At 44.8% G+C, this 27,766-nt stretch overlaps 1 protein-coding gene across 1 annotated transcript in view; it reads right to left on the bottom strand.

The window, feature by feature from the left end:
- GUCY2C (guanylate cyclase 2C) overlaps nucleotides 1-27,766 on the bottom strand; it is a 552,042-nt gene that overhangs the window by 393,724 nt on the left and 130,552 nt on the right. The window contains exon 3 of the mRNA XM_073644175.1: nucleotides 15,217-15,284. Coding sequence (XP_073500276.1) covers nucleotides 15,217-15,284 — 68 coding nt within the window. The remainder of the gene's footprint in view (nucleotides 1-15,216; nucleotides 15,285-27,766) is intronic.

The following is a 27,766-nucleotide window of genomic DNA, read 5'->3' as shown; positions in this document are numbered from 1 at the left end:
TACGGGCCAGGGAGCCGACCACTACGATATCCCCAAGGCCAGGCAAAGGCCCGGGTACCGAGTCATCCCCATCCCCCGGGCTAGTCACATCCTCCTCCACCTCCTCCGCTGACCTCATCGACTGGCTGACTGTGGGTTGACAGTAAGTGGGATCTCCAACCTCGTCATCATCACCCTGTGTGTTCTCACACCCGTCGTCCTCAGAGCCAACCTCTTCCTGCCCTGACCGAAAAGTCAAGTTGTCGCTCCAATCAGGTATTTGAGTCTCATCATTGTCTCCACCAACAGGAGTTACAGTTTGGGAACGAGGGTCTACATTATGCTCAGAACCTTCTTCATCTGGTCCTGGATCCGACTTCTAAAGATTCTGGGCATCAGTGCAGATCATTTCCTCGTCTGGATTAACAGAAGCTCTGGAGCAGACATCCGTTTCCCAGGCTATAGTATGAGAAAACAGCTCTGCAGACTCAACCATCTGTGTTACCCCATACTCAGACGGGCAGCTGGAGACTTGGGAGCTGTGAGGAAGCAAGTGCGATTGGGGTGACACCTCTGAGGACTGGAGTATTTGTGATGCTGAAATTGAGGTGGAGGAGAGCCCACTTGAAGGAGCACTTGATATTCGTTGAAGCACCTGCTGTTTTTGTGCCTCATCTGGAATTTCTAGCGATGGGTGTGTCCGTAAGAAAGGGATCGTATCACATTGTCCACGAAAAGAAGTCGACATCTTAGTTTGACAGACAGGCACCAGTATTGGGAGAGGGGGGCTGGCCGTCAGGGTCCACCGCGGCTCTGGCACAAACCCGGCGACACGGAGGTGGCATGGGCAGGAACGGACTGGCTGTGTCGGCTTCTCACTTTTTGGATTTTAGAAGGGCATGACATGCCTATATCTGTGTCTCCCCCTCCTTTTACTCCTCCACCTCTTTTCTTTTCGCATGACTATATGTACTTGTCACTTTTCCATGTGTTAGTTATGTCTTCTGAGCAGTTTGTCAGCTTTTGGACACCTTAGAAGGTGTTTTGTATGTGTTTCTATGTGTTTTTGTTTGCCTGCCATTGGTTTTAATGGTGTTCGAAGGTGTTCGACGAACAGTTCGGCGAACACACGGGTGTTCGACGAACCGAACCGAACTCGAACACTACGGGGATGGCTCAACACTAGTGATGAATGGAAAACTGCTTTTAGCACTCTGGTAGGTCATTTTGAGAATCTGGTGATGCCTTTTAGTCTTACCAATGCACCCGCGTTTTTTCAGATCCTTATTAATGACATCCTGAGACCTTTGATTGGTAAGAATGTGGCTGTGTATTTGGATGACATTTTGATTTATTTGCCAGATCTGGAGTCTCATTGGCAGAGCGTACGTGAGGTATTGCAGTTATTAAGTGACAATTCACTTTTTGCTAAGCTGGAGAAATGTGAGTTCGCTGTGCAGAGAATTAGTTTTTTGGGCTACATTTTCTCCAGTGAGGGCTTTGAGATGGACCCGGTGAAGTTCAGGCTGTGCAGGAATGGCCTAGGCCTATTGGTTTGAAATCGATACAGAGATTTTTGGGTTTCGCCAATTATTACAGAAAATTCATTAAGAATTTTTCTATAATTGTTAAGCCGCTGACCGATCTCACCAGGAAAGGTGCAAATACTGTCCAGTGGACTACTGAGGCCATTGAAGCTTTTGTGTATTTGAAGGAGAGGTTCAGTTCTGCCCCTATGCTTATGCAGCCTGATGAGACCAAGCCTTTTTTGGTCGAGGTTGATGCTTCTTCGGTGGGGGTCGGTGCGGTTTTGTCTCAGGAGAACAAGGATGGAGTACATCCCTGTGCCTTTTTTTCGAAAAAAATTTCAGAAACCTAACTTAATTACGATGTTGGTAATCGGGAATTGCTGGCTATTAAACTCGTGTTTGAACATTGGCGGCATTTCTTGGAAGGTGCTTAATTTCCGGTTCAGGTTTTCACTGATCATAAAAATTTGAATTATCTGGATGCTGCCAAGCGCTTGAATGCCCGTCAGGCTAGGTGGGCACTTTTTTTTTCTCGGTTTAATTTTTCTGTTACTTACATCCCTGGTACCAAGAATGTTAAAGCCGATGCTTTATCTCGCAGTTTTTCTCCCATGGTTGGTACCGAGGAGGAGGAGAGCATTTTACAGGAAGGAGTTGTGGTAGCAGAATTGGACTCCGTTTTGGAAGATGGGATTCTGAAAGCCCAGGAGGATGCCCCATCTAACACTCCACATGGGAGGATGTTTGTGCCTAGAACCTTTAGGAAAGATTTGTTTGTGGAATATCATGAGTCTCGGTTGGCAGGTCATCAGGAATTTCTGAGACTAAGAGACTTATAAGTCGCAGTTTTTGGTGGCCTGGGTGGCAGAAGGAAGTCATCAAGTGGGTGTGTCAATGTACGGTGTGTGCTAGGTCAAAGGCTTCGCATACCCCTGCTGTGGGGTTGCTTTGCCCTCTGGAGGTTCCTAGTGCGCCTTAGACGCATCTGGCAATGGATTTTATTACTGACCTTCCTGTGTCCGAGGGTTTCACTGTCATCTGGGTGGTCGTGGACCGTTTTAGCAAGATGTGTCATTTGGTTCCTTTCATTAAACTACCCTGCGCTAAGACACTCGCTAAGGCGTTTGTTAAGGAAATTGTCAGACTCCATGGCGTTCCCACCGACATTATTTCTGATAGGGGACCTCAGTTTGTGGCTCGCTTTTGGCGTGCTTTTTGTGACAGGTTGGGAGTCCATTTGTCATTTTCATCTGGGTATCATCCTGAGTCTAATGGACAGACAGAAAGAAAGAACCAGGATGTTGAACAGTTTTTGCGTTGTTTTGTGGCAGACAATCAAGAGGGGTGGTCTGAGTTTCTGCCACTCGCTGAATAGGCTCTTAACAACCATACATCCTCTTCTGCTGGATGTTCTCCTCTTTTTTTTTGTACTGGGAGACATCCGTCGTTTGGTTCGTTCTCCAAATTGGTGTCGGCTGTGCCGGAGGAGGAGTATTTTTACGGTGATTTGAAGAGAGTTTGGACTGACGTACGTTGTAACCTTCAAGAGGCTAACAAAAAGTCCAAGATGTATTTTAACAGAAAACGTAAAGACGTTTTGTTTACGGTGGGTGACATGGTTTGGTTGTCTTCAAAGAATCTGCGGTTGAGGATTCCCTCTAAAAAATTGGGTCCGAAGTTTGTGGGGCCATTTAAGGTGCTTCAGGTGGTTAATTAGTCTGCTGTTAGGTTGGAGGTCCCCACCTCCTGGAAGATTAATCCTGTGTTTCATGTTTCCTTGTTGAAAAAGGCTGATGTATCGGATAGGGATGCTACTGTCACAGTTCCTCCGGTGGTGGAAGACGGGGAATATGAAATTTCTCGCATCCTGAATTCCAGAAGACATAGAGGGAGATTGCAGTATCTCGTCGCTTGGAAGGGTTTCAATCCCGAGGATAACTCCTGGGTAGGGGCGGATGATGTCTCTGCCCCCCCTAGACTTGTCAGAGCGTTCCACAGGAGGTTTCCTGATAGGCCTGGGCCTGGAGGATCCGGAGGATCCTCATAGAAGAGGGGTACTGTTAGAACTCTCCTGTTAGTTTTTTTCTATTTTGGTCACGTGACCTGCTGCCTATTTATTCCAGCTCCGCCCTTCTGGCTTTGCTGGACTTCAGTGTTATTTGACTCTCTATCTAGCCAGGTGCTTTTGTACCTATCTCTCTAGTTCGTTTGGTCCTTTGCACCTCTAAGTACTTTTTATCTGTTTGTCTTTTTTCTCCGCTACAAAATCTGCTAGGAGGTGTCCAATTTTGTCCCAGTCCTTAGTTCTTTTAGGGACTCCTCCCTTTATTCTATAGGTCTGCGTTCAGACTAGCTGAGGACGAAGGCGGGTCTGTTCACAAGGAACAGGTCGCCCGCTGCAACGTAGGGAATCAGCTTAGTCTTATTGTAGGGACAGATTCCCTTTCTTTCCTTAGTTCTTGTAGCAGATCATAACAGCTACTTTGAAGAACCTAGAATATAAGACATATTTTCAATGGTTTAACACTTTTTTGTTAAGTATATCATTCCACATGTGTTAATTCATAGTTTTGATGCCTTCAGTGTGAATGTACAATTTTCAAAGTCATGAAAATAAAGAAAAATCTTTAAATGAGAAGGTGTGTCCAAACTTTTGGTCTGTACAGTACATAATTCATATAGTAGCATAGACCTCTTTCTTTTGAGCCACCATGCTTTGTCCTAGTAACCCAAGACCACAATCGGAGATATTTTGTGGTCAGAACACGCTCCAATCTTTCTGACATTATCTCTTCCATCCCTAGCCCAACACTCTTGGACTTGGAGATTGAATGATAACCTTATCAAAGATGTTCTGTGTGAATAAGAGTTAAAAGAATCTATCGGCTCTTTTATCCAAACACATGCTTCTGACAAAACCTCAATCCCTCTATAGTGGGAGACTTTGAAATGTGTCATTAGAGGGATCCTGATAAAGCATGGTTCAAGGTTAAAGAGAGAGAGGGCTCGGAAAGTAGAAGAATTATTAAACCAAATTCATTCTCTTGAAATTTTACACAAACAAACTCTCTATGCTTCCACCCTTTTTGATCTGACAAAGAAAAGAAACCTTAGATAAAAAATATCTGCAATCTAGGGAAAAATCAAAATGTTTCTTCTACGATTTTTCAGATAAATGCGGGAGACCATTGGTATGATTGCTCCACCCACGTATGTCAGCTACATTTATCTCGTATGTCAAGGGGCAGGAGGGCAAGGATGAACATAATCCAAAAGAAATTGTAGACCTTTTTCGGTCTTACTATGAAAATTTATATAACATCAAGAACCAATTTGCAAACATGTCTCCCTTAGACCGCTCTAATAAGATTAAAGAATATATCCAGAAAACGCCTTTGCCCATGTTAAGTGACTCAGTGGTGGAAACTTTGGAAGAGGTGATATCCATAGAAGAAATTGACTCTGCGATACGGTCCTCCCCGTCAGTTAAATGTCCCGGCCCAAACGGATTTATGCTGGCATTTTACAAACAGTTTAGAGAACAACTCTCTCCAATAATTGCTAAAACCTTCAATGAAATTGATGGAAATACTGGATTTGTCCCCCAATCTCTAGAGGCACACATTAGTGTACTCCCCAAGCCAGGTAAAGACCCCTCAATAATTGCTAATTTTAGATCAATCTCTTTATTAAATATAGATATTAAATTATTTTCAAAAATCTTGGCGCTAGGTTAGCTCCTCTACTCCCCTCCATAGTTAATAACGATCAAGTAGGCTTTGTCACTAGGGTTTCGCTAGGGAAACACTTAGAACATGGCATTCTCTGAGGAAAAAGGTGTTTCCAAATAGAACTATTAGCCCACTCACATAAATATTTTAGAATCCATCCTTTCTACAAGGATACTTACTTAGATCCTTCCTTGGTCGGAGGGCAGTTGAGGATACCCGATTGTTTCAGATATTGGAAAATGGTATGATTCCTTCCTTCGTATCTTTACAAACAAAATCTCCAAAAGTGAAAATTAGGTGGTTTGAATACATGCAAATGCGATCTTTTCAAGTAGCACACAACCCTAATGAAAGTTCGCTCTCAAACTTCACCTTTTTTGAAAATATGTTCCTTCAGGAAAGTGGACCGACTCACGCCATTTTTGTGATTTATGAGGGATTGGGTAGAGAGGAAGGAACCGAGAAGCTGGCATTTCAGCGAGCATGGGAGAGAGATTTGGGGGTTAGTTTGTCCCCTCTTGAATGGGCAAAGGGGTTTCTCTTCACACATAAGCTTACTAATGCTCAGAATGCACAAGAGAAGAACTATAAAATACTTATACGATGGTATCACTACTAGTGCTAGCCACTGCTCGATACTCGCCCGAGCATCACTGTGCTCGACGAGCTCAGAGAGTATTTCCGGGTTGTTCGGGCGGGAACTCGGGTCCCCTCCTTACATGTTTGGCGCTCTTAACCCCTTCTCAACCCTGGGATTTTCCGTTTTTGCATTTTCGTTTTTTGCTCCCCTTGTTCCCAGAGCCATAGCGTTTCTATTTTTTCGTCAATATGGCTGTGTGAGGGCTTATTTTTTGCGGGATGAGTTGTACTTTTGAACGACATTACTGGTTTTACCATATCGTGTATGGGAAAATGGGAAAAAAATTCCAAGTGCGGTGAAATTGCAAAAAAAGGTGTAATACCACAGATGTTTTTTTAATTATTTTTTTTACCACGTTCACTGAATGCTAAAACAGACCTGTCATTCTTATTTTCCAGGTTATTATGAGTTCGTAGACATCAAACATGTACAGGTTCTTTTTTATTTAAGTGGTGAAAAAAAAATCCAAACTTTGCTAAAAAAAAAAATGGCGCCACTTTCCAAGACCTGTAGCATCTCCATTTTTTGGGATATGGGGCCGGGTGAGGGCTTAATTTTTGCGCGCTGAGCTGAAGTTTTTATTGATACCATTTTGGGGTAGATTCGATGTTTTGATCGCCCATTATTGCATTTTATTGCAATTTTGCGGCGACCAAAAAACATAATTCTGGCGTTTAGAATTTTTTATGGTTATGCCGTTTACCGATCGGATTCTTTTTTTATATTGATAGATTCTGAATGCAGCGATGCCAAATATGTGTATGTGTTTTTTTTATTATTATTTTATTTTGAATGGGGCGAAAGGGGGGTGATTTAAACTTTTATATTTTTTACATTTTTTTTATATTTTTAAAAACATTTTTTTTTACTTTTTGCTTGCTTCTACAGGCTCCATAAGAGACTAGAAGCAGCACTTGTCTGATCGTCTCTGCTACATAGAGGTGATCAGCAGATCACCTCTATGTAGCAGAAATGCTCCTGTGCTATGAGCGCCGGCCACTAGGTGGCGCTCATAGCGATCAGCTCATGACAACCACTAGAGTCTGCTGCAGACCCAGGGTTGTCATGGCCACCCATCGGTGACCTGCGATCACGTGACGGGGTCACTGATGGGCGGGGTAAGTGACGCGCCTCAGGCGCGGCGATGTTAAATGCCGCTGTCAGAGATTGACAGCGGCATTTAACATGTTAACAGCCGAGGGTGGATCGTGATTCCACCCGCGGCTGTTGCGGGCACATGTCAGCTGTAATAATCAGCTGACATGTGCCCGGTTCAGTGTGGGCTCAGCGCCGGAGCCCGTGCTGAACCAGGGGTTACAGCCTGGTGCGTACTAATAAGTCCAAGGCTGTAAAGGGGTTAAGAGAGCCAATGAACATGCAGGGATTGCCGGCCATGCACTGTAATGCCGTAGCCATGTTGGTTGTGGGCATTACAGTGATTGGCTGGCCGTACAGCGTCATCAGGTCTATATAAGACCTGGGGCCACTATGGTCGTCACAGTGTACCCCAGAATCAGGCATAGTAGGGAGAGGTGCTGCTGCATCAGGGAGAAATTTGCTTCTTTATAATTAGTATAGGTATTCCACAACATACAGTACAGACCAAAAGTTTGGACACACCTTCTCATTTAAAGATTTTTCTGTATTTTCATGACTATGAAAATTGTACATTCACACTGAAGGCATCAAAACTATGAATTAATACATGTGGAATTATATACTTAGCAAAAAAGTGTGAAACAACTGAAAATATGTCTTATATTCTAGGTTCTTCAAAGTAGCCACCTTTTGCTTTGATGACTGCTTTGCACACTCTTGGCATTTTCTTGATGAGCTTCAAGAGGTAGTCACCGGAAATGGTTTTCACTTCACAGGTGTGCCCTGTCAGGTTTAATAAGTGGGATTTCTTGCCTTATAAATGGGGTTGGGACCATCAGTTGTGTTGTGCAGAAGTCTGGTGGATACACAACTGATAGTCCTACTGAATAGACTGTTAGAATTTGTATTATGGCAAGAAAAAAGCAGCTAAGTAAAGAAAAACGAGTGGCCATCATTACTTTAAGAAATGAAGGTCAGTCAGTCTGAAAAATTGGGCAAACTTTGAAAGTGTCCCCAAGTGCAGTTGCGAAAATCATCAAGCGCTACAAAGAAACTGGCTCACATGAGGACCGCCCCAGGAAAGGAAGACCAAGAGTCACCTCTGCTTCTGAGGATAAGTTTATCCGAGTCACCAGTCTCAGAAATCGCAGGTTAACAGCAGCTCAGATTAGAGACCAGGTCAATGCCACACAGAGTTCTAGCAGCAGACACATCTCTTCAACATCTGTTAAGAGGAGACTTTGTGCAGCAGGCCTTCATGGTAAAATAGCTGCTAGGAAACCACTGCTAAGCACAGGCAACAAGCAGAAGAGACTTGTTTGGGCTAAAGAACACAAGAAATGGACATTAGACCAGTGGAAATCTGTGCTTTGGTCTGATGAGTCCAAATTTGAAATCTTTGGTTCCAACCACCGTGTCTTTGTGCGACGCAGAAAAGGTGAACGGATGGACTCTACATGCCTGGTTTCCACCGTGAAGCATGGAGGAGGAGGTGTGATGGTGTGGGGGTGCTTTGCTGGTGACACTGTTGGGGATTTATTCAAAATTGAAGGCATAATGAACCAGCACGGCTACCACAGCATCTTGCAGTGGCATGTTATTCCATCCGGTTTGCATTTAGTTGGACCATCATTTATTTTTCAACAGGACAATGACCCCAAACACACCTCCAGGCTGTGTAAGGGCTATTTGACCAAGAAGGAGAGTCATGGGGTGCTATGCCAGATGACCTGGCCTCCACAGTCACCAGACCTGAACCCAATCGAGATGGTTTGGGGTGAGCTGGACCGCAGAGTGAAGGCAAAAAGGCCAACAAGTGCTAAGCATCTCTGGGAACTCCTTCAAGATTGTTGGAAGACCATTTCCGGTGACTACCTCTTGAAGCTCATCAAGAGAATGCCAAGAATGTGCAAAGCAGTCAACAAAGCAAAAGGTGGCTACTTTGAAGAACCTAGAATATAAGACATATTTTCTGTTGTTTCACACTTGTTTGTTAAGTATATAATTCCACATGTGTTAATTCATAGTTTTGATACCTTCAGTGTGAATGTACAATTTTCATAGTCATGAAAATACAGAAAAATCTTTAAATGAGAAGAAGGTGTGTCCAAACTTTTGGTCTGTACTGTATATAGAGTATATATGCATCTGAACTAACAAGTCATTCTGTGGACTAATCCAGCTGCATGTATTCAGTGGTGATAGCGGAAGTTAGGCAGGCAGCCAGAGTATGTGGCAGACTGCAGTGCATGATACAGCACAAGAGGGTCCATTGAACGTCCTCTTAGTATAGGTATTCCACAACATGTATATAAATATCCATCTGAACTAACAGTCCTTCTGAAGACTAATCCAGCTGCATATATTCAGTGGTGATAACAGGAATTAGGGAGGCAGGCAGTGTATGTGGCAGATTGCAGTGCATATAGTGAACGTTCCTGCTGCTGCTGCTGTTCTTACAGATATATGTAGACATAGACATATCAGGGGCAGGTAAAAAATATTTTTTATCTTAATCCTGGTTATTTGCTTAAAAAGCAATCCAGAGTACAGCATTTTTCTTATCCATTTGCTTGTTCTCACTGCAGAATAAAACCAGATCTGTGCCATATTTCAGCGATAAAAATCCAGAAATTTAAACTGAACTTGAAAAATATTGCCATCCTTTTCCATTCCGTTGCACTGTGTCGGTCAAGCTATTCACACAAGGTGTCTGTGAAGGATAGTATTAGCAAATTACAGGCTTGTTATTTAAAACTATGGTTCTCTGTCAGACATAACACCTATAAGAGTGTTCCAAAATCAGCCATTTCTTCCATTTTCATTCCGCTGCAGTGTGTCGGTCAAGTTATTCACACTAGGTCTCTGTGTAGAATAGTATTAGTAAATTACAGGCATGCTATTTACAACCACCGTGGTTCTCTGTCAGACGTATCACATATAACTGTGTTCCAAAATCAGCCATTTATCGTAAACGTGGAAAATATTGTCCTCCATTAAAAATGGGCAAGTTGCATGGCAAGGGACGTGGAAGTGATGGCGATGGTGAATGCAGAGGCCGAGGACGTGGCCGTGGGCAAGCTGAAATTGTGCCACAACAAACACCTACATCTTGTCACTCGACCTTCCTGTCCCAATTACTAGGGGACCGCAGAACACTACAATTGAACACAGAGCAGTGTCAAAAGGTTGTTGGTTGGATAGCAGATAATGCTTCCAGTCACTTTGCCACCACCACCACCCTGTCTTCCATACGGTCAAGTCTCAGTAGCCGTGAGTCTGGACCGCATATTCCTCACTCTGATGCTCCTTCCTCCCACCATGCCGAGTGCCCGGAGACAACTGATCCCACACTTGGACACTCAGAGGAGCTGTTGACTTTTCCATTTATAGATTCGGGCCTCTAGCCCGGCCAGCTTCAAGAGAGGCAAGAGCGTGTAGCAATGCCCAAATATTGGAGCAGCCACTGTCACAAGAATGCGACGGTGGGAAAGTGCAATTACTATCGCAAGAGGAGGATGATGATCATGAGACACAATTGCCAGAAAGTCAGGAGGAGGATCAGGATGCAGAAGTGGAAGACGAGATGGTGGATGATATAGTAACTGACCTAACCTGGCAGGGGGACATACAGAGCGAGGACAGCAGCACACAGGGGGAGGGAGGCATAGCACCACAACAGGCAGGAAGAAGCAGTGTGGTGGCCACAGACACAAGGCGGGAAAGCATTCCTCGTAACGCCAACATGAAGGAAGTTGCCAGTACAACTGTTAGGTCTTCCTGAGTCTGGTTATTTTTTAAATACTCTGCAGATAACCCCAAAAAGGCCATTTGCACCACCTGCCAGGCCAGCATCAGCAGGGGTAGCAAAACTAGCAGCCGAATCACCACTAACATGATCAGGCACATGGCAGCAAATCACCAGACTAAGTAGGCCGAACCCCATGGTCCAGCAACAGTGTCTGCGGGTGACACCACTGCTTGTTCCGCTGTTGTGCATGCACGCCAATCCCCTGTCCATGGCGCGTGTCAAGATACCTCCCGCACTGCACCTGTCGTTGAACACTCCCAACTAACACCATCAGCAAGTACGTCCATGTCCTTGTCCCAGCACAACATTGAGTTGTCCCTACCCCAGTCCTTGGAACCCAAGCGCAAATACGCAGCCAACGCCCCACAGGCCACACTACCAAATTCACACATTTCGCAAATGCTTGCACTCAAAATGTTGAGTCGTGGAGACGGAAGCTTTCTGCAACCTGATGGCGGTGGCCGTCCTTCGGTACTCGGTCCGCAGCCACCACTATTTTTCCCGGTGTGCCATCCCCGCATTACTCAAGCACGCGTCCCACAACATTAGACGTGCCCTCAACAACGCAGTTACCGGAAAAGTTCACCTAACCACAGACACGTGGACAAGTGCTTGAGGGCAGGGACGGTACATCTCGCTGATGGCACACTGGGTTAATATAGTGGAAGCCGATAGTGGAAGCCGGGACCCAGTCGGACCTTGGGACGGAACACGTTCTCCCGATGCCGAGGATTGCGGGCCCCGGGTCAATCAGGGTTGCCCACACATTCTACAGCTCGTGCACCTCCTCTTCCTCCTCCATCTCCGAAATGACCACATCAGTCACAAGCTGGAAGCACTGCAGCACTGCCTTGGCCAAGCGGCAACAGGTTGTGCTGAAGCTAATATGCTTAGGTGACAAACCGCACAACGCTGAAAAGTTGTGGTCAGCTCTGTATGAGCAGGCAGATCTGTGGATGACGCCGCTGACCCTACAGTCAGGCATGGTCGTGTGTGACAATGGCCGGAACCTGGTGGCAGCTCTGAGGTGAGGCGAGCTCACACACGTACCATGCTCGGCCTATGTGCTTAACCTCATGGTTCAATGGTTTCTCAAAACCAACCCGGATCTGCTAGTCAAAGTACGCCGCTTGTGTGCCCATTTTAGATAGTCAGCTGCAGCTTCCTGCCCCCTTTGCCATGCTTCAGCAGTGTTTGCAGTTTCCAGCTCACCGACTGATCTGCGATGTCCCCACGCATTGGAACTCTACATTGCAGATGTTGGGAAGAATATGTGAGAAGAGGGCAGTTGTTGACTACCAGCATCAACAAGGCTGTCGGTATTCAGGTCAGACTCCACACATAAAACCTCAGGAGTGGACATGGATGTCAGACATATGTACCATCCTCCAAAACTTTGAGGACTCCACCAAGATGGTGAGCGGCGATGACGCCATAATTAGCGTCACCATCCCGCTTCTCTGTCTTCTGAAATGCTCTCTGTTCACAATCAAAGAGGATGCATTGCATGTGGAGCATGATGAGATGGAGCAAGGAACCATACAGGGTGATTCTACACAGCCCAGTCTCATCTCATCCCAACATGGATTGGGTGACAATGAGGAAGAGGAGGAGGAGGAAGAACAGGAACAAGTTTCCTTGTCTATTGACAGTACTACCTGCACAACTGTCATACCGTCTGTTAGCGTGGATGGTCTGAGAACAGGGATATGAAGGAGGAGGAAGATAAGGAGGAGAGCATGGTCATTCATTCTCTTGCTGAGGACACGGAAGTCTTACCTGTTAGCAGTCTGGCACACATGGCTGAGTTTATGTTACGCTGCCTTTCCCGTGATCCTCACGTTGTCCAAATTTTGGGTGACAGTCATTATTGGTTGGTGACACTTCTAGACCCACGCTACAAGGAGAACTTTCTGTCTCTTATTCCCTTGCAGGACAGGCCTAATAAAATGGTGCAGTACGAGAAGGCTCTTGTTGCAGAATTATTAAAAAAATACCCATCTGAAAATGCTGGCGGCAGAGGTCACAGTTCGTTGGACAACCAAGGAGTACAGCCGAGAGAGACACAAATGCAATCGAGCAGAGGCAGAGGAACTCTGTCAAAGTTCTGGGACAGTTTTCTCAGACTCTCACATTGCACAAGCCCTGAGGCGCGGGGTACTCTCACAAGGAGGGAAAAGTTCCGAAAGATGCTGAGGGAGTACCTTGCCAACTTAACGAATGTCCCCTGTGATTCCTCTCTGCCTTATAATTATTGGGTATCCAAGCTGGACACATGGCATGAACTGGCTCTCTACGCCTTGAAGGTCCTGGCCTGCCTTGCCGCTAGTGTTTTGTCAGAGCGGGTTTTTAGTGCCGCCGGTGGAATTATAACCAATAGGCACAGCAGCCTATCAACTGAAAATGCTGACAGGCTTACTCTTATAAAAATGAACAAGGGCTGGATTGGGCCAGACTTCTCAACACCACCCAATGATAGCAGCATAACATAAACTCAAATACAGTGTCTTTTTTTTGGGAGGTCTAACTCTATTCCCATGCACCTCTGTCCTCACACACAGCCATTGCAGTCACTACATAGGCAAACAGTATGGGAGACCCTCTCCTTTCTAATGGGAATATGTCATTACTGAGGCCCACCTCTATATGTCTTTAAACTGTTAGTGGGGGTTTTCCCAAATTTTGGCAGCCCTTGCAGTCACAGCATGGGCATTACCACTATAGGAGACCCGCTCCTTTATAATGAGAACCACTTTTTTTTACTGAGGCCCTCCTTTACGTCTCTTCAAAGGGTATTGGGTTGCGTCCAAATTTTTGGCAGTCCTTGCAGTCACTGCATACGCAATAACAGTATAAGAGACCCACTCGTTAATAATGGGAACAACAAAGCATAGCCGGCTGATGGCTCTCTAACAATAGCGAGGGCCAACTGCTGGCCTTTTAAGAATAGTAAAGCTGTAAAAATAGTGTTTGTGACTTTCACAGTCCCTCCTTCATAAATGAAACAGGATGTGTCTGATGATGTTTCACACACCAAATGGGCAGATAAGGTTGTAAAATGTTAAAATGACATTTCCAGGTGAATGCATTTGTCTTGGTTTAAAGCAATGCAAAATAACATCAAAAACGCTACGTGTGAACATAGCCCAAGGTGTGGAGAAGCATTTTTGTTTTTGGTTATTTATTTTGGCTTATATACAAGTCATTACCCTGGAAAGGATGTTCCTTAACATATTTCCCAGGAAAATCCATTTTGGTTTAGTTTTTGTATGTTTTACTGAGAGTCCATAAGAGTGGAGTAATACCTCTGACAACGTTGTTGACAGCATTGACCTGGGAGTCAGAAATGCTTCCAGGGGTCTTCCCCATGCTGTTCCCCTGTCATTTGAGTACTGTTCCCATCGATTTGGGCAATTTTTAGGCCCACTGCAGACCGCTGGGGGGAGCTGCCAGAAAAATGCTCGAGTTTCCCATAGACTTAGATTGGGCTCATTACTCAGACCGAGTACTCGAGGATTCCAATTTGCTCGCTCATCACTAATCAATACCCTTCTAACTTACATGCAATATTACCTACAGTTTCAGAAATACGTTGGAGATGTGAAAGTAAAGTGGGTTCCATAATTCATATCTGGTGGGAGTGTTCTAAAATTAAACCATTTTGGGAGAAGGTATTGACAACTATCAACACATCACCGATAACAGAGTAAAGAGGTCACCTCAAATAGATCTTCTATCAATTCTCCCTTCTTCAATATGTACACAAAAGAAGGATCTACTTTGATTTTGCTTAACAGCGGCACGGATGGTAATCCTGTGGTTTTGGAAACTTAAAACCCCCCCTAGCATACTAGATTGGTACAAGGAAATGGTGAATCTATGTAGAATGGAAGAACTTTCTGAAAAATGTAATGGAATCAATGATAAATTCAGAAGGGTTTGGAGCAGATGGATTCTGTTTCAGGATTCACCTGATTTTCATAACCTGTTCTAATAGCCTCAATAGATTCATGAGACTGTGCTCATAAATAGCTACAAGGTCATAAGGACCCCCCCCACACTTGACCTCCTGTCTTTTCTCTTTTCCCTCTCTTTTTCTTTCTTCTTTATATATTAACTCTTCAGATATAATATAGAGGTTACCTTATCATATGAATCTCATATTGGCGTTCGTCATAGAATTACTGTGTTGTTCAATGTATTACAATTTGACTTATTATAGAAAGAGTAGTCTCATTTGAACTTTGGACATTTTCTATATCGTTATGTTTTCTTCAAATTCGAATACAAAATATTTTTGATTTGCAAAATGTATAATAATTAATGTTTAATAAAACAGATTGAATATAAAAATAGAGTGCCTTTTTGCTATATGGTATTATTGTTATGTAATTTATAACATTTGCATAACTTAAGGTATTTACTCACGTGAGCATCTGATAAGTGGCATATGAACATGTTGGTCCAAGAATGGCACATCCCAGTTGTTTTTTTTCCTATAGCATGGAATAAGACAAAGTATTACTTAACTGCTCATCTATAAAGAGATAGACCCAAGAAAAGCGAAAAAATGAGTACATGGAAACTAACAAACAACGGAATAAAAATCACCTTTTATTAACTATATATTTAAAATTAATCACCAATAAAGGTATACAATAGAGGTGAAATAAGGAGGATAAAGTTAGGGGAGAGCATCAAGATCCAATACAGAACATACAAATAGGAGGGTGTTCATTAAAGATTTCCCCTGACCCACTTCTATTTATCTCAGGACACTGAAACTTCACATGTGTAATGATATAAGTCTCTATAGGTTAGGTGACAATTTGCAACTCACAACTACTAATGGTCTTCATTTTACAGGTGCTGAATTGGTGTGAGGTTTGATAATGGACCTAGTGGAATACAGAGCAGTCATCAAGTTCCTTTACTTGAAAGGCCGCATACCAAAGGAGACTTTCGATGAGATGAAAGAGATTTATTGTGATGATTCCTCATCATATGATGTAGTCAAGAACTGGCATCGTCAATTGAAATGTGGTCAGAGTTCGGTGCAAACAGCTCCAATTCCAGGGTGACCTCACTCTGCTACTGATGAACACACCATCCAAGACCATCTTCACATGCATAAGGTATCTGCTCGCTGGGTTCCTCGGCTGCTCACACCTTTCCAGAAGCAGGAACGAGTCGAATACTCTCAGGCTCTATTGATGATGTGCCATGGAAACCAGGAGGACTTTTTCAACAGACTGATCACACAGGATGAAAGCTGGGTCCATTACTATGATCCTGAGACTAAAGTCCAGTCGATGCAATGGAAGCATCATGACTCACCAAAGAAGGCACGTGCCCAACCGTCAGCAGGCAAAGTCATGCTCACAGTATTTTGGGACCAGCATGGAGTAGTATTGATGGATTTCCTACCAAAGGGTACCATGATCACTGGGGCATACTATGCTTCACTGCTGCAGAAATTGCGGAAGGCCATCAAAACCAAGAGATGTAGCATGCTCACCAAAGGTGTCTGTCTTCTGCAAAACAATGCACCAGTTCACAACTCACATGTTTCCCAAATGGAAGTGTGGCACCCCAAGGGTCTGGTTGCCACAGTGGCATTGCTTCCCTCAAATGAGGTAATGCCATACCTGGAAGCAAGCAGGGGTTCTTTTAGCCAGGTACACAATACATGCAACACTTCCTGGCTCCAAACCAGCAAGGGGAGGACCCTCCCCTTGGCAACTGGGATCTGGAGGCGGTGTTAGTTCAGCTTAGTGTCAGGAGTTGAGTTTAGGACATCGAGACAGAGGAGCTAGGGACTGGAGCTGAGGAAGCTCGTCCTAGCTGAAGTACACAGAGGACCGGACACCGGAGTCCGAGGCTGTGGGGCACTGTAGGCCCGGCAGCAGATACCGTAGGGCAGGAGATTGCAGGTCTCCTGGCCCCATCAGACGCCCGGAGGCTCAGCAGCACAGAGGGACCAGCACCGCCACGGAGGAGCAACGCATGCACAAGGCCCGAGCTGCCAGCCATACGGATGAGCACAGCACGTTACACTCAGGGACGTGGGCTACAACACAGCTACAAGCAGTAAAGCCAAAGAGTATAGTGAGAAGGGCAGGCCTACAACTCCACCTGGCAAGGAGGACTCTATGTTTGCTTCCAGGCTGACTGGACTCTTACTTCTAGCCAGTACTCCAGTCCATGCTTGCCTAATTGACAACTGTGAGTAAAGACCCTGGGACTGCACTATATTGACTCTGTGGTTATTACTGACACCCAGCACAACCACCATCATCCACATACACTGCCCTGAAGCTAACTCTTCCTGTGGGGAGTTATACCACCTTTGCTGCCAAAACCACCAGCTTCAGAGGACTGTTCCACAGCGGCGGCCTCCATTAGCCGCATTCCACAGGTGGCGTAGTCGGACATTATAAACCTATACATAAATTACCCTTGGATTGACCGCCCTGGGTCACGGACCAGGTCACCGCCACAGTGACTACAACCCCCAGCATCTACCGGCCCGGCACCGGGTACCCCACGGCCCAGAGGGCGTGTCAATTTTGGCGTAGTCGGCAGGATTTCGTGCCCGTTGCCATCGGGTACTGTGCACCTTAAAGAACTGTGTCGCATACCGTGGTGAAGTTTTGTGCCAATTGCCGCTGTTTCCCGCCATTGTCCGCCATTTCCGGGTCGCCGCGCGGGAAGAAGAGGGGCGTAACCGCTGGAAGCGCGTGAAGCCCATGCCCCGCCTCACGCACTGATGCAGCGCCAGGTCCTGGAAGGAGCCCCAGCGAGTGCTGACGTCAGACGCGTGCGATGCCAGGTCCTAAAAGGAGACCATCGCCTGCGGAACTGCGGCCTACGGGAAGAAAAGTGAAAGAAGGTAGGCCACGGATCACTAGGGGGGAGGAAGACGACGGACATGGAGGGAAGTTCAGCCGCAAGCGCGATCACTGCCACGGTAATGCCATTCTCCCGTAGGCCGCACCTGCTGTTCCCTTATCACCTGGAGAACAAGTCCTTAAGAGAAAGAGACGACTCCACAAAATGGATGATCAGTGGGAGGTAAAGCCATACACCATCCTACCCTCGAGTTACGATAACACCAAAGTGTGCCTCATCAGCAAAGATGGAGGAGAAATATCGGCGGCTGTTTCCAGAGTTCACTTGAAGAAATGTCCCGAGCAATTGCAACACACTAAGGAAGACCAAGATAGCCCTCAACCACAGAGAAAGTGGAGGAAGTGGTCCAAACAGTACTCGAAGAGTTTCCCCGGTCGTGGACACAGGTGAACAATGCAATTGTCGTGCCAGTCATTACCTTTCTCCAAGCGGCCTCACCGGAAGCTGCAGAAGTGCCAGAAGAGTTGGAAGAACAGTTGGCCCCAGAGACAGAAGTTTCATTATCAGCAGACCTGGAGAATCAACCCTCTGCTAGCAGTAAACCTGTCGTACCCATGGTGAGCCAAAGAATTCGTAGGAAATTGCCCAACCTACCAGTACTACCTCATACTACCTGTAGTGCAGTTCACACTGAACCCACCACACCAGGGGTAGACACAAGGGACCAGGGTAGAGCAGTGACAGATAGTGTACTACGTAGATCTACCAGAACTACCAGAGGTCAGATCCCTGCTCGTTGGAGAATTTAAAAATGCAAAGTTTAAAGCATAAGAAAATTTGAAATGCATGCTGTATATAGTTACCCGTAAGGGTATGCCAGAGACAATGCTATTTTGAAATGTTTAATGTGTGTTTTTCCAGTTACCCAAAAAGGGTACAAAGACTTTTAGGTTATGGACGGTGAATAACCAAAGAACTTTCCCTTGTAAATAGTTGCACTTGTTAAAGTGCCCCTTAGTGAAAGACCACTGAACAAAAAACTCGTTGGAGGTGGCCGAAGACGTGGTCCAGCACTTGGATCATCAATGCCCTGCAGCTACCCCAGGGCCCCCGTGGAGGGTTTTGGACGGGTCCCTCAAATTACATCTTGCTCAGTGGAATGGACACCTGGTTGCAGATTATACTGTAACCTATCAAGGACTGTAATGTTTGTAAATATTCTAATATGCCTGTTATTGTTGTTGTCACTTTTGAAAAATATGTTCAGTCCCGGAGTACTGAAATTAACTAGGGGGGAATGTGGCACCCCAAGGGTCTGGTTGCCACAGTGGCATTGCTTCCCTCAAATGAGGTAATGCCATACCTGGAAGCAAGCAGGGGTTCTTTTAGCCAGGTACACAATACATGCAACACTTCCTGGCTCCAGACCAGCAAGGGGAGGACCCTCCCCTTGGCAACTGGGATCTGGAGGCGGGGTTAGTTTAGCTTAGTGTCAGGAGTTGAGTTTAGGACATTGAGGAGAGAGGAGCTAGGGACTGGAGCTGAGGAAGCTCGTCCTAGCTGAAGTACACAGAGGACCAGACACCGGAGTCCGAGGCTGTGGGGCACTGAAGTCCCGGCAGCAGATACCGTAGGGCAGGAGATTGCAGGTCTCCTGGCCCCATCAGACGCCCGGAGGCTCAGCAGCACAGAGGGACCAGCACCGCCACAGAAGAGCAACGCATGCACAAGGCCCGAGCTGCCAGCCATACGGGTGAGCACAGCACGTTACACTCAGGGACGTGGGCTACAACACAGCTACAAGCAGTAAAGCCAAAGAGTATAGTGAGAAGGGCAGGCCTACAACTCCACCTGGCAAGGAGGACTCTATGTTTGCTTCCAGGCTGACCGGACTCTTACTTCTAGCCAGTACTCCAGTCCATGCTTGCCTAATTGACAACTGTGAGTAAAGACCCTGGGACTGCACTATATTGACTCTGTGGTTATTACTGACACCCAGCACAACCACCATCATCCACATACACTGCCCTGAAGCTAACTCTTCCTGTGGGGAGTTATACCACCTTTGCTGCCAAAACCACCAGCTTCAGAGGACTGTTCCGCAGCGGCGGCCTCCATTAGCCGCATTCCACAGGTGGCGTAGTCGGACATTATAAACCTATACATAAATTACCCTTGGATTGACCGCCCTGGGTCACGGACCGGGTCACCGCCACAGTGACTACAACCCCCAGCATCTACCGGCCCGGCACTGGGTACCCCACGGCCCAGGGGGCACGTTAAAGCATGCTCCTATGGCTTTGAAATTCTATCGCATTCCCCTTATTCACCCGACCTCGCACCATCAGACTTCCACCTCTTTCCAAAAATGAAATTATTTTTGAAGGGCAAGCTTTTTCCAGATCATGAGACTCTGATTTCCGAAGTCACAATGTGACTGTTGTAGCAACCGGCTGACTTCTACAAGCGAGGTGTTTACAGTTGCTTATAGAGATTGGAGAAGTGTGTGTCCCTAGATGGCACCTATGTAGAGAAGGACTAATAACTGTACCAAGTCCACGGGAAGTGGTTCAGGGGAAATCTTTAATGAACGCCCCTCATAATATTAGCAAGCACCATACAGATCAGTTCCAAATACGGGTATATAAAAGATAGACAAAGTAATGCTTGAAATGGTAATAGCAAAGGAGAAACCATGATTTAAAGTGCCATGTGCTGTTCAGTATATAATGTAGTGCTTACCCAGAGTAGGGGTGGATTTTGATGAGACCACCACAGCTGCGTCAATGTGTGTTTCGCGTTGTGCTTTCTCAAGGGGAGATGCAATCTTATTGCAGTCCTGTCATATACAATACATATGTGTCACCCTGGCCTGGATGCCACAAGTGTAAATAAAGCTGTGTCTGAGAGCAAGGGGGAGGTTCTCTAGTCAGGGGAACATTAGCATGCAATGCCTCCTGTCTCAGGCCAGTAGGGGGAGCTGGCTGCCCCTATAAAAGCTGGTACTGGGGGCAGGGTTAGAGAGAACTTGACGACCTGTCTCAGGACTGAGACTTGACCCAGAGCAGAGCAGGGACAGACAGTTGTATTGCACCTAAGAGGAAGTGTGGCAGGAGGAGAGCCACAAGCCAGAGACAAGAGGCGAAGTGAGCCTGTCTTGGCAGATAAAGGACTTAATTTACCAGACTTTGGTGTCTGAGGCTGGGAGGATTCCACATTCTCCAGCAGATAACCAGTCCGCAGGGGACTGTATATTCCTTGGCCTAAGAAGCCTGAAGGCCCTGCCACAACAGAAGGGACCAGCAAAGCCGTACAAGGCTGGGAGCAGAAAGGAACCCACGTTGCAGGTCATACAGGTGAGAATACACGGAGAGCTCGGAAGCGTGGGCTGTTATCCTATAAGGAGGAAATAGTCAGAAGGAGCGCAGAAAGCACGGTAGGCCTACACCCTCACCCTGACCAGGGCCAATCTCCCAATTGCTCTCAGACATCCAGGCCCCCTCCTAGCCGGGACTGTTTATGGGTCAGTTTACCTGCTCTAGTAAAGACCCTGGACTGCAACCTGTTGTCTGTGTGCTCCTTCGTGCCTCCAGCACTACCGGTACTGGGACTCTCACCACCATCACTCCCACCATCCATTATACTGCCCTGGGGCCGCACTCTTCCCGTGGGGAGTCACACTACCCCAGCTGCACACATCATCAGCCCCAGCGGTCTGCATGCAGCGGCGGTTCCTAATAACCGCAATCCACGGGTGGCGTAGTCGGACATAATCATCAGCACATAACGGACTACCACTGGTCTGACCACCCTGAGCCACGGAACCGGGTTGCCACTACTACCCCCATCGTTCCCCTATTGCCCGGATCCGAGTGCCCCACGGCCCAGGGGGCGAGTCACATATATGCCCCAAATCCCAGGTGCCGAGTAATGCAGCGCATGCACGCTGTAGTCCGCACATATAAGGTCAGCACTTGGCCGCCGCCAACATGGCAACACGCGCGTGTCGGGTAAGCAAACCCAGTGACGTCATAGACACGTGCACATTGCACTAATAATATTATGGGAGTACTCCACTATCTATTTCATGTATTTATTTAGGGGGGGACTATATACTACTTGTCCCCAGCCTGGATTGATAATGTGTCTTGTGAACAATTTTGTACTTACAAAGAGATAGAGTTGAAGTCATAAATTCCAAGGTTAAATAGTAAAAAATAAAAACATTTTTGCCATTGTATTTTGGATTCATTATATGTCATTTCAACATCAAATTTATAAAAAATTTTGTATTTATTTTACTGGTTTAAAAAAATTCTGAACTTTGTAAACCAAAAAGTAATTGGTTTGTGTCATTGTTTTCTAACAGCCATAACTTTTTTATCTTTCCTTTATTGGAGATGTGTGAGGGCTTGTTTTTTGCATATGGAGCTTTAGTTTTGTATTGGTAGTATTCAGGACACATGACGCTTTCATCACTTTTTATTCCATTACTTCTGGACGAGAAATGACTGAGAAATGCCATTTCTAGCATTTCAGTATTTTTCTTTTTCTTTACAGTGTTTACCGCATGGGTTAATTTTAATATAATTTTATGTCTAGAGCTGATTTTTACAGATGTAGTGATAACAAATATGCTTTAAAAAAAAAAACATATGTGAATGTGTCCTGTTTAATATCCCACAGATCACTGACTGGACTGACCGATTAACCCAGAACCTACACGACATCACAGGTGTGACTATATGGATCGATATGTAATATGTGAGGTCCTGTAGGCAGGTTCAGGTGTGATCGGTACAGTGCATTATATATCCCTGTACATAATATATCATATCCAGTATACAGATTAGTCTATGTTATACTGTGGTACTTAATCAGATGGTATATAACAATGTGTATATTGTATAACATCTGATGTCTGTATCACAGTATATCATATACCAGTCATGAATTCTCATATACCCCACGAGGAAGCAAACACGCGTAAAGCGCGTAGGGGTGCTGGGCAGTGTGGGGCCACTACTATGGCAAATGGTCTGTATTTGGATGCTTAACCAAAATACTTCTTAACTGTATACAGGCCTGGGATACTTGATTATTGTATGCATATATGAAATGTCTTATTGATATTAATTTATAGAGACTTGTATTATCTGTATCTTTGAAACGGTATATTGCTATTTACTCTGCATACAATGATATGTAATGGCATCTACAACTATCCATGTGTCATAAGGCTATATGTAAACCACACTGCCTGTAAAAAAAAATGTAAAAAAAATTTTAATTGGTGTTTTTAGGGGCAGAATGATGAAATTTTAAAAGAGATTTTTGTTTGCTGTGTTGAATAAAGTATTTAATTAACTTACATGATTACTCTGTGATTTCTATAAATATAACGAAAGGAGGGATAGTAGATGTTTCTGACTTGATTGGGTAACTCCTTGTGTAATATTAATGGATCTATATATCCAATTTTTTCTAATGAATCATGTATTTTCATATAGACTGTACAGGGCCGTACCTAGGTGAAGCAGAGGGGCATTTGACCTGGATACAGCCGTCAGAGGGGTGCCTTCGGGCCACCTGACGCGGTGATCTAAGGTGTCTTCTGGTCAGCAGCATTTTGCTGCCCCTGAAGTGGGATTCGACCTTTTTCTGAGCTGGTTGTGAAACCAACAGTTGATCAGAGAAGGGAGCTTTGTGCAGGCTCATACTGTATATAGGGAGCTATGTGTGGGCTCATACTGTATACAGGGAGCTATGTTCTGGCTCATACTGTATATAGAGAGCTATGTGTGAGCTCATACTGTATATAGGGAGCTATGACCGGACTCATACTATATATAGGGAGCAATGTGCGGGTTCATACTGTATATAGGCAGCTATGTGTGGGCTCATACTGTAAATAGGAGGTTATATGGGGGCTCATACTGTATCTAGGGAGCTATGTGCAGGCTCATACTGTATCTAAAAGGCTATATGGGGGCTCATACTGTATATACAGAGCTACAGTTATATGAAAAAGTTTGGGCACCCCTATTAATCTTAAGCTTAATGTTTTATAAAAATTGGTGTTTTTGCAACAGCTATTTCAGTTTGATCTATGTAATAACTGTTGGACACAGTAATGTTTATGCCTTGAAATGAGGTTTATTGTACTAACAGAAAATGTGCAATCTGAATTCAAATAAAATTTGACAGGTGCATAAGTATGGGCACCTCACCAGAAAAGTGACATTAATATTTAGTAGATCCTACTTTTGCAAAAATAACAGCCTCTAGTCGCTTCCTGTAGCTTTTAATGAGTTCCTGGATCCTGGATGAAGGTATTTTTGACCATTCCTCTTTACAAAACAATTCCAGTTCAGTTAAGTTTGATGGTCGCCGAGCATGGACAGCCCTCTTCAAATGATCCCACAGATGTTCAATGATATTCAGGTCTGGGGACTGGGATGGCCATTCCAGAACATTGTAATTGTTCCTCTGCATGAATGCCTGAGTAGATTTGGAGCGGTGTTTTGGATCATTGTCTTGCTGAAAGATCCATCCCCTGCGTAACTTCAACTTTATCACTGATTCTTGAACATTATTGTCAAGAATCTGCAGATACTGAGTGGAATCCATGCGTCCCTCAACTTTAACAAGATTCCCGGTGCCGGCATTGGCCACACAGCCCCAAAGCATGATGGAACCTCCACCAAATTTTACTGTGGGTAGCAAGTGTTTTTTTTGGAATGCTGTGTTTTTTTGCCGCCATGCATAACGCCTTTTTTGTATGACCAAACAACTCAATCTTGGTTTCATCAGTCCACAGGACCTTCTTCCAAAAAGAAATTGGCTTCTCCAAATGTGATTTTGCATACCTCAGCCGACTCTGTTTGTGGCGTGCTTGCAGAAATGGCTTCTTTCGCATCACTCTCCCATACAGCTTCTCCTTGTGCAAAGTGCGTTGTATAGTTGACCGATGCACAGTGACACCATCTGCAGCAAGTTGATGCTGCAGCTCTCTGGAGGTGGTCTGAGGATTGTCCTTGACTGATCTCACCATTCTTCTTCTCTGCCTTTCTGATGTTTTTCTTGGCCTGCCACTTCTGGCCTTAACAAGAACTGTCCCTGTGTTCTTCCATTTCCTTACTATGTTCCTCACAGTGGAAACTGACAGGTTAAATCTCTGAGACAGCTTTTTGTATCCTTCCCCTGAACAACTATGTTGAATAATCTTTGTTTCAGATCATTTGACAGTTGTTTTGAGGAGCCCATGATGCCACTCTTCAGAGGAGATTCAAACAGGAGAACAACTTGCAAGTGGCCACTTTAAGTAGCTTTTCTCATGATTGCATACACCTGGCTCTGAAGTTCAAAGCTCAATGAGGTTACAAAAACAAAAAAAGTGCTTTAGTACGTCAGTAAAAAGTAGGTAGGAGTATTTAAAACAAGAAAATGATAAGGGTGCCCATACTTATGCACCTGTCAAATTTTGTTTGAATGCAGATTGCACATTTTCTGTTAGTACAATAAACCTCATTTCAAGGCAGAAACATTACTGTGTCCAACAGTTATTACATATATCAAACTGAAATAGCTGTTGCAAAAACACCAATTTTAAGAAAACATTAAGCTTAAGATTAATAGGGGTGCCCAAACTTTTTCATATAACTGTATGTGTGGGTTCATGCTTTAAATAGAGAGCTATGTGGGGCCTCATAATTTATATAGGGAGCTATGAGTTGGCTCTTATTGTATATAGGAGGCTATATGAGGGCTCATACTGTATCTAGGGAGCTATTTGCAGGCTCCTACTGTATATAGGAGGCTATTTGGGGGCTCATACCGTATATAGGGAGCTATGTGGGGCTTATACAGTATATAGGGAGTTATGTGGGGGCTCATACTGTATCTAGGGGCTATGTGGGGGCTCATACTCTATATTGGGGGCTATGTGAGGGATCATACTGTATGTAGGTGGCAGTGTGTGGACTCATACTGTATGTAGGAGCTGTGTGTGGGCTCATACTGTATGTAGAAGGCTATGTGGGGGTTCATGCTGTATATAGGGGGGGCTGTGTGGGGGCTCATATTGTATGTAGGGGACATAATGCCTGGACCTGTGAACTGTTATCCTCATTGCAGTACAGCTTATGGTCACCTTTTCTTGTCCTGATTGAAGAAATTCCCTCATGAACCCCTGTATGACCTAAAGAGGGGAAAATGTGTCAGAAGATGCCATTAAGCTAAGTCCATGACCATAGAAACGTGACTATGAGATATATGGATGTTTTGTGGTTATAATTGCACTGACACTTGACCGCCCATTTATGATCTGAAGGGCTATTCTTTGTTTGACAAGTATATCATATATGTTTCTTCTTGGACTGTGTTAGGGGAGGGGGGGTTCTGGTCATATTGTTGAAAAATATTGATGAGACCCCTCAGCCCACTAGTATCTATGTTTTTATTTGTATATGTTCACTACATAATATCTGATAACCTATTGAGGATGCCTGGTCAGTTAGAGTAGTGGTAGGGCTACATAGGGACAGTCGACGAGGGGCGGGGGCGCCATACCGTTTCATCTTAGTGTGCCAACCTCCGCTGTCAGGAAGGGAATTGGGAAGGGCAAAACTAGTCTTTATCTCCCCTCATTTCTGCTCTTTGTGTAGTTTTTTTTAGTTGTGTTGCTTACCCGATGTGCAGGGTATCGCAGTCACTCAGGATCCATGGTTACGGACTCTGTGGCGTTCCTGGCTGCGCTTGCGCAGTTTTTAAGGAGCTTATCATGATCACTGGTCGGATTCTCGTAGCACGCATAGTTAAAGTCTGTGCGGTAGCTCCCGGCCTGGCCACCTCACTCCTGCACTGCACATTGTCAATCGCCGGGTTCTATGCGCACTGACTGCATAGCTGTCCGGTCTGGAAACTCTTCTCATATTTTATAGAAAATAATTATTTTTGCATCGCTTTATTCTGAGAGCTATAACTTTATTTTTCCGCTGATAAGTCGCCATACGGCACTGTTTTTTTAGGGACTTTTTCAGCGTTTTTATTTACATTTCTCATTTTGATCTCGTTTTATTTCCAGTGGTATGATGAAGAACCATAGATTGCCATGTTTTTGTTTGTTTTTACGGCGTTCACTTTAGGGGTTAACTAGTGTAACAGTTTTATAGATCGGGTCATACATACACCAAATATTTGTAATTCCTTTGTTTATTATTTTTTTTTGCACAAAAATGTGTTTTTATTGGTATAATATTTTATTATTATTATTATTATTACTATTTTGTTATTTCTTTTTAAACATTTTTACAATTTCTTTTTATCTTTTTTTAAACTATTTTAGTTAGTCTCTCTATGGGACTTTCACATTTTTCGCTGGTATAAAGCATTGCAATGCACTAGCATTATAATGCTTTATACCGGTCATCTGCATTGATAGAAGCTTTTTATACAACGCTCTGAGAATAGTCTATGAGGCTTTCCTTAGCATGGTGACCTAGGGGTTGTTATGATGATCTCAGGTCACCATGGCAATGATCGGGCCCTTGTGATGATGGGGACACTGATCGTGAGGGAGAAAGAGCCCCCTCTCTCTCCCAGCCTCCTAAATGTTATGATCGCCCTTGATCTCAGTATTTAGGGGGTTAAAAAGCTAGGGGTGAAGTTGGCACCATCTGTGGCTGTTACTGCAGAAGCTCGGCCATTAGCAATGTCGAACTCCTGCGGTGATCGTGCGGGAGGTGCTGATATTTCAGCACCTACTGTGCGATCATGCTGTGATCAGTCAGTCAGATTGACCTCTTCCCGTGATTGACACCCACTCATAGCGTGCTATGTCCATCATTGGTCATTAAGGGGTTAATTACGTGACATGCAGAAGTAGTGCTGTTGCTTTAAAAGTATCCAGAAACTGTTACAAATAACACAAGCACAGGAGACAGGAAGTGTTGTGCTTCAGAACCATCCAGCAACTAGAGGGGTTAACACAGTCACAGGAGTCAGGGGGTGTTTTGGCAGAGCCCCAGGGGGATTGTGGGGAACTTGTTATTGTAGTCTGGCTGAAGCCGAAGAGAAAGATGGTGTGTTATCTGGATCTGACAGAAGGCAACTGAACAGGATTCAG

Source organism: Phyllobates terribilis, unplaced genomic scaffold (assembly GCF_046119375.1).
Source record: "Phyllobates terribilis strain yellow unplaced genomic scaffold, ASM4611937v1 Scaffold_8__6_contigs__length_399053987, whole genome shotgun sequence".
Lineage (NCBI taxonomy): Eukaryota > Metazoa > Chordata > Amphibia > Anura > Dendrobatidae > Phyllobates > Phyllobates terribilis.
This window is presented reverse-complemented; position numbering and strand designations above follow the sequence as displayed.